Source organism: Centrocercus urophasianus, unplaced genomic scaffold, assembly GCF_019232065.1.
Source record: "Centrocercus urophasianus isolate 14NV4802_14NV808 unplaced genomic scaffold, USGS_Curo_1.0 seq_20, whole genome shotgun sequence".
NCBI classification, from domain to species: Eukaryota; Metazoa; Chordata; class Aves; order Galliformes; family Phasianidae; genus Centrocercus; species Centrocercus urophasianus.
Window position 1 is genome coordinate 7,126,540 of NW_024884756.1, and position 8,930 is coordinate 7,135,469.

Sequence of the window (8,930 nt, forward strand, 5' to 3'; positions counted from 1 at the left end):
GGGCCAGCACTGCACTATTTCAGAGGGAAGCACTTCATTTTCTGTTTTGTTACTTGTCGGAAAACCATTTCTCAGCTCTCATTGCAAATATTCTACTGAGCCCCCACAGAACAGATGGAGGACAGCAACAAGCACGGGACTAGCACCAAGTCCTTCTATGTGCCAGGACGCTGCCAGCGATCCGACCGGACAGCAGCCAGCACCGGGAGAAGCCGCCCGCACCGCCCTCACAGCCGCAGCGACGGCAGCTCCACCTCAGCCGCACGCGCCAAACGGCTGCGGCGCGCGACACGCTACCGGCTGCTCCCCACCGCGCATGCGCACCCGCTGCGACTACATTGGTGGCGCGTGCGCTGTAGCAGCAGGAAGCTGCGCGCCGGGAGGCGCGGGTATTGTGCGTGTGGTGACGTGCCGCGGTCCAGCCAGGGAAGCGGGGTTATGTCGCGACGGGAGGAGGAGGAGAGCGCCGAGCTGCGCCATAAGGAGGAGCTGAGTCGGAGGGTGAGCTCGGAGTAGCCCTAGGTGTTGTTTCGGGGCTTCTCGCGGCTCGGAAGGGAGGGTAAAAGCGCAGCCTGTTGGGCTAGTGCGGAGGAGAGGAGGGCCCGCCTGAGGCTGCGTTGTGCCTCGGCTGGGAGCCTCTGTCCTAAGGGAGCCTGGCGCCTGTGAGCCCTACTAGTAAACTGCCCTTTTCGCAGTAACGAATGTTACGTGCTCGTGTAGCTGCTGGTGGAGCAGCCTTTTCTGTGTGCTCCGTTCAGTTTGACTAATCCGGCCTTGTAGTTGTTACTTCTAGCTGCGCCAGTTCCAGGAGGCAGAAAGGAGCAGAGCGAGCTGTGTGATTGGTGCTTAAGATAGCAGTGAGTGCTGAACCACTTCTGCTCTGTATCAGCTTTTTTGGAGGGCTCTTGCTTGCTCTTTGTCGTTGGTGGCTGTTGTCCAGGAAAACGGGAGCACCGGGCTGCCTCTGTCAATGCAGCTGAACTGATGGTGGTAGATCCAGCATAAGAACTTTGTGCTGAAACTCCAGTGTAGTGCAATTGTTTACAATTCTCTTAGGGTGTTGGTTTTGGTTTTTTCTTTTTGTTGTTGTTGGATTTTTGTTTTTGTAGGGGGTTTTTGTTTGTTTCTGTTACTGTTTTAGTTTTGAAGCTGTAGAATATCAGATTATAAAGTGTATTGTGGAGGTAAATTCTGTTTCCCAAAGTGCTTGATGTTTTTGTTAATAGTTATTTACATGTTAGCTTGGTTCCTTCTGAGAAGGTTGGGAGGGAAGTAATCTCAGATTCTAAACAGCTAGGGGTACTCTGGCTTCTCAGTAATGACTGCTTTTGGGGGATGGGTGTAATGCCAACCCATGCTAGATAACCCCCTTCTAAAGCAGTTACTTAGACTGCTTCATTGGCTTATTGTTGACTTGGTAACTTAGATTTCAAAAGAAGCATGCTAACTGTAATTCAGTTATGTAGTCTGAAGAGTTGTAGTGTGCTTGGAATAATGGCTAATCAAATACCTTTTTCATTTTTATGTCTACTTTCACTTTAGAGGTCTGTTCAGGGAACAGTGACATAGATTCTTCTAGCTGTCTTTAAAATATGGGGGAAGGTTTTCATCTTCAGGATTGCAACACAGTGGTTTGTTGTTAATAATTACATTGATACGTCTCTTTTGTCTTTCAGATTAAAGAACAGAAGGTTGTGGTTGATGAGCTTTCTAATTTAAAGAAGAACAGGGTAAGTAATTATGAAATTTCTTTTGGCTACTTCATTTTAGCATCAGATGTATTTGTATAGAGGCAAGGGGGCCAAAAATCATATGTAAATATGTTATCTTCAATTGTCGCGCTAAAGAGTTTAATGCAGATGTGGCCTAGTACCAAAATGTTTTGTTCTCCACACCACTTGAGGGTGTATTTAGACTTGTGCAGTGTAACATGGTGTGGTGTCGGAAGATTTTATTTGTTTTAGCTGAATTTTTGCATGATAATGTTTGAGTAGGTCAGATTATGTTAAAATCTTCCTAATTTTCGTTTGTGTATGATGTAACATAAAATATGATCGCCCAACTATGAGGGAAGGGAAAATGCAGAATGGTTGTGGGTCGATCCTGAAATGTTTTGGTGCAACATGAGGATGTTGCTCATGGCAGAGTAGAAAGTAGCCTTCTGACATGAAAAGGAAGGGTATCTCAGTGGTCTTACATGGATTTGTGCTGCAGTGTGGTTGCAGCCTGTGTTATTTTTACTTAATGCAGCATTGTTTTTGTTTTACAGAAAGTTTATAGGCAGCAACCCAATAGCAACATATTCTTCCTTGTAGACCGAACAGAAACACTGTCTCAGTGCAAAAGTAAGTTTGCAGTGCAAAAGGTAATAGTTTAACTGTTTAAAAGCTTTCTCTGTAGCTGTTAAGGATTTCAAAGTTGTAGTCAAGTGGAAGAGCTGGCAACTGCATGTTAGATACCAAGTGGACTTGAGATGTGCCTGCTTTTCTGGGTTGGGTAAATGTGGTTTCAGCTTGATTTGCACGAGTGGTAAAACAGCAAGTGCCGAAGATACAGGAGGGAGTCCTCCCACAGAGAAATCACTATTCTCAGCACCCTTTGGGAAGCTGTACATGCTCAGTTCTCCTCCTTTTTTTTTTAATTGTTAACCCTTAAAATTTCATGGGATGAGCACAAAATATGAGTATGGAGCTAGAAGTAAAGCTAGAAGTCTAGAGGTCTTCAGGTGCTTGAGAGAATGAGTTTTTGGGATTATCAAGATAAGGGAATGGAAGATAGAGATGTGATAATTGAACAAAGGTGTTAGAAATCAATTCAAAAGTATAAAATTACTTCCTGGACTGAACAGTTGTCAATATCTTTTTTGGTTGGAGTTTACCATGTTGACATGGTGTGTATTCACTTTTCTTACTACAAATGTGTAAATCATATTGATTATGTAGGCAATGATTGGCTTTTTCTTTACATTATTAAACTTGTAGTATGGATTTCCTTGAGGGGAAAAAGATGTTTGTATTATTGAAGACAAATAAGCTGCAGTGAGGTATGGTTGTGATAGATGAGTACTGTAACACATGTTTCTTACTTTTGTTTTCCTGTCTTTAATTGTACAGCTGACACTCATTTCTTAGGCATGAACTCATTTACTGTTTACTCTGGTATTTTCATCACACAGATACATTAGATCAATTAAAGAAAGCACATCAAGAGTTGGAAAATTCAGAGAAGACTAAAGTCAAGAAATAGTCCATCTGAATCGCCATGTGCGGTATTTGTTGTGTTGTTGCCTTGTCTAGTCAGCGTACCATTTGTGATGACTTCAGTGAGGATCTGTATTGCCATCTTAGAAGAAGAGGACCAGACAGCAGCCAACAGTTGATAAAGACTGTGTCCGAGCCATCCTACGAGTGTCTTTTTTCTGGCCATGTGCTTCACCTGAGGGGACTGATGACTCCTCAGCCTCTGGAAGATGTCAGTAACAATATTTTGCTTTGGAATGGAGAAATTTTTAATGGAGTGCACGTAGGAGATTCAGAGAACGACACTGAAGTTATGTTTCGTCACCTTGCACTATGCAGTAGTGACGCTGACTTCTTATCACTCTTCTCATCACTTTGGGGTCCATGGTCTTTTATTTATTATCAAGCATCTGGACACAGCTTATGGTTTGGTAGAGATTATTTTGGTCGTCGCAGTTTGCTTTGGCAGTTCAGTGATGTGAGTGATAGTGTTTTCTGTCTCACATCTGTAAGTGTGAATTCGGAATCTTGCAACCGATGTCAAGAAGTCCCAGCATCTGGAATTTTCAAAATTGATCTCAAAGGCTGTGTGACAACTAAATCGTTGTCTTTAATGTTGTTTCCATGGAAGTACAGTTGCACAGAGAAAATTGAAGAAGAAATATTCATTGATATTCTGGATCAAGTTTCAAAAGACTTACCAGATCACATCTCTGTTGTGATGAATGAGTCAAAACTGTGTCTCAGCACACCAGTAACGCCCTTCAACAGAACCATTTCTGAAGCCTCAGCTGAGTGTGCAAGCACTGATAGTAGCAACACAAGCCACGTGGTTTCCGTAGAAACTCTTCAGGGATATCTTGCAGAGGAGCACAAGAGAAAACTAGTCCATCAGTTCATTGATGTTTTAGATGAGGCAGTAAAGAGACGAGTTTTATTACTAGTTAGAGGTGAAGATCAGAGAACAAGAGAAGTTGAGGGTGTCTTTCCCGGGAAGGCTCATGTTGCAGTGCTCTTTTCTGGTGGCGTTGATTCTATGGTTATTGCAGCCCTTGCTGATCGACATGTTCCTTTGGAGGAACCAATTGATCTCCTCAACGTAGCTTTCATGCCAAAAGAACAAACTAAGCAAACAGGTACCCCTAAGAACTGTATCGGCCAGGAAATGCAGCTTGATTTGCGTCGTGTTCAAGAAAATCATGAAGATCTTGATGCTAAAACTGGTGATCGTGTATCTTGCTTTGATGTTCCTGACAGAATTACTGGTAGGGCGGGACTGAAAGAATTAGAAGCCCTTAACCCTTCAAGAACCTGGAACTTTGTGGAAATTAATGTCACACTAAAGGAATTGCAAGAAATGAGACAACGATTCATAAATCACTTGATTTATCCTCTGGATACAGTTTTGGATGACAGCATTGGCTGTGCAATCTGGTTTGCTTCCAGAGGAGAGGGCTATATTCATAAGCAAGGAGAAATGAAACCATACAGAAGTCCTGCAAAGGTACTGATTGTTTCTTATAGTCTTTTGTTTTCTTTCTTACACTTAATTTGTGAATGTTTCAGAAACTAGCTGGGCTCTTTAATATTCACAAGGCTTCTGAAATTCAGTGGCAGAATACAATAGCGATAATCTTCAATAATTCTGGAATTAAAGCCTGCATTCAGTTCCTTGATTCTGTGAATGGCTTTTCTGTAAGCTTGACTAAGCAGTAGTGACTAGGAGAAAAGTCAATGCCTTAACTCAGTAGTAGGCAAGTGCTATTAATCCAAGTGAACAAATCCATAAACTCGGTGTGTTCCTCAGGATTAATGTGACGATTTTTGTGACAAAGTAGCTATCAGTTATGACAGACAAGATGACTGCTTGCAATCTTTTGTAATTATAGTCTGACTGTTCAAGCTACAAAGAATATTTCTTTCCTTCTTGTATGTTGTTTTCACATGCGTAGTTCTAAGATCCATTATGTACTATTGGCCTCCCTCGGTATTAATGAAGATTTCTTTTGCTCTTTTTCCTTAGGTGGTGCTTACAGGAATTGGAGCAGATGAACAGCTTGCTGGGTATTCCCGGCATCGCGTTTGCTTCAGAAAATGTGGCCTAGAAGGTCTGAATAAGGAAATTGAAATGGAGTTAGGTCGCATTTCTTCTAGGAATCTTGGTAGAGATGACAGGATTATTGGTGATCATGGAAAAGAAGCCAGGTAATAGTAACGTGAAACAAAGCTGGTTTTACTGGTTAGGCTCTAGTTTTATCACTCTGATAAAAAGCTCTATTTGAAACTTGTTTGCACGTTTTTTGTCTCCAAATTCTGTTCCATTTGTATTAGCATGCACTCTCTGAGGGGGGGAAAAAAGGGTAATCTGTAATGCTGTGGCAGAGTTACTTAAGGAAATCTAGCAACATGAACATTGGATTTCCATCTGGATGTTTTAAGAAGCAGCAACAGATGTTGGAGAAAGCAAAATCAAGTGGGTTTTATCATTTTAAGTGCAGCAGTCTTCTCAGCTTTGTAGTGTTCTGTTGAGGTAACTTAAGGAGTGGCTCTGGAGAATGACAGCTTCCTAACACAGAGAGAGAGGCTGTGGTGCACCAGCATCAAGGCTGCATATTCCTGTCCATGCGATAAAAGCAAGATAGACATCCCATGCATTTCCATGTCATTAAGTCAGAATACTTAAAGAATTGGGCTTTTTGAGTTTACCTCCTCCACACTACTATTCACTGACTTGCAAAGAATCCCTTTAGTTGTAGTCTTAACAGCTGAGGCTGCTCAAGAGCATGAAAGGTTTTGGTGCCCAGTGGTGTCTTTCCAGGCATGTTCTTAATCACACATTTTCATTTTAGCAGGAAGTGTTTGCAGTGGCAGGTAGGTGTTAATTGTGCTTGTGAATCGATATAAATGCCTGGCATTCAGATGGTTGTGAAGATCTTAAAGATCTTTTTTGTGAACAATTTTGTTTCTAAATTATGGTGTGGCTTTATACAGCTTTTTTTTTTTTTTTTTAATGCTTTAAAGTTATCTTGGGGTGTTACTTCAAAATTTGGAAACTTCTGGGCTTCTGAGTTTACTTGTATCTTTTACCTACCTTCCTAGACAATATAGTTGCTTGGGAGACTTCCCTCAGTACCATGTCACTGATGTTTAATGCACAATCTGTTTTCCCCATGTCTTCAGGTTTCCCTTTATTGATGAAGATGTCGTTTCGTTCCTCAACTCGCTGCCCATCTCAGAAAAAGCAGACTTGACTTTACCTCGAGGAATTGGTGAGAAGCTGATTCTGCGCCTTGGAGCCGTGGAACTTGGCCTTAAAGCTTCAAGCATTCTGCCAAAAAGGGCTGTACAGTTTGGATCTCGGATTGCAAAACTGGAGAGCAACAATGAAAAAGCACACCACACATGCAGCAGACTGAAGTTATTTTAGTAGATGAATTATAAAGCTATATCTGAAGATATTATTTATCCTATTTGTAAATTCAGTAAATCTTTGGGATTTTTTAAAAAAAAGTTTGGCTTAGTTTGTTTGTTTTACACATTTGGGCGTTATTACAGTGAACAGAACAATACACGTAGTACATGCTTGTCGTAGACACATTATGAATGCATCCTTAGGGGAGAAGGGAATGCTGGTCTCTGTGGAGCAGAGGATAGCCAGAGATTGGCATTTCCTCTCCCCCTTTCTCAGCTAAGTGCCTACTGAATCCTCCAGTCTATCAGGTTATGGTTCTAGAAGGGAGAATGCGGTGTAGAGCTGACCTGGATTGCTAGAGCCACTGAGAGCTGAGGGTCCTGGGTCACTGCCCCCATGCATCACGCTTAACCTTTTGGTTTTTGAGGTATTACCCTTAGGAAACTATGTGTAGTTGTCAAGCCATGACCTGAAACAGTGATGGAGCATCTGGTGGGAAGGCAGGGCTGACTGGGGAGCTCAGGTGTATGCAATGTATCATGCAATGTATCTGAGTGAAAGGAAGAGTGGGGCCAGGATCCACCCCTTCCCAGAGCTCATTTAAGGGCTGGCAGTGGAGGTGATGCCATCTTGCTGGGGGTCTGTGCATACCTGAGACCTTCTGAAGGTAAGCAGCTTCTTTCCCTTATTTCTTTGTGTGTTGCTGTTGGTTTGAGCAAATCCTCTCTCTGCAGCCTGGGATCTTGCTGCTCTGCTGTCACTGTTGTGCTATTACTTCATACCATGCAATTTGGTTTTAGCATTTTTGCTTTCAGTTCTTTCAGTTTAACCTATTACTTATAAACAATAAATTCATCATTATTCCTTAAAGTATGGTTATCACTATGATTTGCAGTTTCTTGGCCAAATGTTTGTTTCTGTAAGGGAAAAAGGACAGAGGAAACTGCAGTAATGCTTGTGTTTTTATCTTGTCCTTAGGAAATGTAGTGGTTACTTGCAAATAGTGCTGTAACTGTTTGGTTAAATAATATTCTGTTCTTGTTGTTAATAGCATCTCGAAATATTGCATTTTAAATTGCAGAATATTCTTGAGGGATACTCAGGCCTGATGAAAGTGTTACATGGAGCTGTATGAGCTGATGAGGCAACCTAGTGGTCAAACGTGGCAGTGCAGGAAAACGCTCGTGCCTTTGCTGTGACAATAGCAAGCAGCACAACTTCACCATCTCCCCTAGTTGGCTGGCTTTAAGCAGAGACAAACTGCTACCTCACAGAACTTCCCACTGAACTGCTGGGCCAGCTGAAAAACAAGTACGTTCCCTGACAGCATCGCTGCAAGCACTGGTGGATTCAGGTTTGCCCTTCTAAGATTAAGAAATCTACAGGACTTTTGAGAGACGATGGCTGGTGGAATTTGCTGGCTAAACCTTTCAGCTGTGTAGATGTCAAATAGCACAGCACTTGTCAGCATACATAGATATGAAAGTTGGACTAATTTTCATCAGGACTCAGTATGTAGTGGAAGTGTGAGGCACGCATATGCAAAGACAGCAACTTGATTGTTGCATTAACAACTGTACAATTCAAACATTTAACAAAGATAAAACTTAATGATGGATTTTGTGTTTACTTGATTTGTTTAACTTTGAAAGCAGAATGACTCATGAGGTGACATAAACTGATTATGTTCCATGTATTGTAACAATATCCTGAAGGTTAGCATGGGGTGAAGACAAGGCATTCCTGTTTGTGTACATGCTAGCAGTGCAGGGCTGCAAGGTATCTGCAGGTCAGCTGGCCTATGAGCTTATTTGAGATGATGAACTGTGTGCAGAGCATTACTAGCGATTACTGCCTAACACCCACTGATGGAGGAACTTGTTCCACTCACTATCCTTACCTCTGTTGTGAAAGAATAGATGGCTGGACTCACCGTTTCTGTATGTTCTGTTGTTTTTAGTATCTCTATCGTTCTTCAGCTTCAATTTCTGTTCCCAAAACATGGCTGAGGCTTGTACAATTGCCAGCAAATCATGTTCATTCTCTATTTCTTCCAATGTGAGATGCATCTTCTATACTAGAAATAGTGATGTGGTAGTGCATGTACTTGAATGCAGGCACACATTTGCAATAAAAAAGACATTACTTATTCCTTGTAAATGTGAGAAATTAATTTGTGATTAAGAGTAACCGTCCCTTACTATAACATCCAGGCTGTAGTTAAGCATGCATCAGTCTTCACTTTTAATTGGAAGAGTGATTTGCAGGATGCATTATAA

At 41.9% G+C, this 8,930-nt stretch overlaps 2 protein-coding genes across 2 annotated transcripts; both read left to right on the top strand.

Moving 5' to 3' along the window:
* Positions 1-380: 380 nt before the first annotated feature.
* On the top strand, positions 381-3,264 carry ASDURF (ASNSD1 upstream open reading frame). Its single transcript, XM_042822191.1, has 4 exons — positions 381-501; positions 1,677-1,730; positions 2,270-2,345; positions 3,176-3,264. The coding sequence occupies exons 1-4, from the start codon at positions 439-441 to the stop codon at positions 3,244-3,246; spliced, it is 264 nt and encodes an 87-aa protein (XP_042678125.1). The 5' UTR covers positions 381-438; the 3' UTR covers positions 3,247-3,264.
* On the top strand, positions 3,262-6,749 carry ASNSD1 (asparagine synthetase domain containing 1). The gene is made up of 3 exons (XM_042822188.1): positions 3,262-4,743; positions 5,263-5,444; positions 6,420-6,749. Exons 1-3 carry the CDS (start codon positions 3,262-3,264, stop codon positions 6,664-6,666), a joined length of 1,911 nt encoding a protein of 636 aa, XP_042678122.1. The 3' UTR covers positions 6,667-6,749.
* Positions 6,750-8,930: the final 2,181 nt, after the last annotated feature.

What these genes read in the sequence shown, in the direction of transcription:
- ASDURF (XM_042822191.1), top strand. Translation starts at nt 439, where the DNA reads ATGTCGCGACGGGAGGAGGAGGAGAGCGCCGAGCTGCGCCATAAGGAG. An exon ending in CTAATTTAAAGAAGAACAGG is followed by an intron (nt 1,731 to 2,269) that starts GTAAGTAATTAT and finishes TTTGTTTTACAG; the next exon opens with AAAGTTTATAGGCAGCAACC. An exon ending in AACACTGTCTCAGTGCAAAA is followed by an intron (nt 2,346 to 3,175) that starts GTAAGTTTGCAG and finishes TTCATCACACAG; the next exon opens with ATACATTAGATCAATTAAAG.
- ASNSD1 (XM_042822188.1), top strand. Translation starts at nt 3,262, where the DNA reads ATGTGCGGTATTTGTTGTGTTGTTGCCTTGTCTAGTCAGCGTACCATT. An exon ending in CATACAGAAGTCCTGCAAAG is followed by an intron (nt 4,744 to 5,262) that starts GTACTGATTGTT and finishes CTTTTTCCTTAG; the next exon opens with GTGGTGCTTACAGGAATTGG. An exon ending in GATCATGGAAAAGAAGCCAG is followed by an intron (nt 5,445 to 6,419) that starts GTAATAGTAACG and finishes CCATGTCTTCAG; the next exon opens with GTTTCCCTTTATTGATGAAG.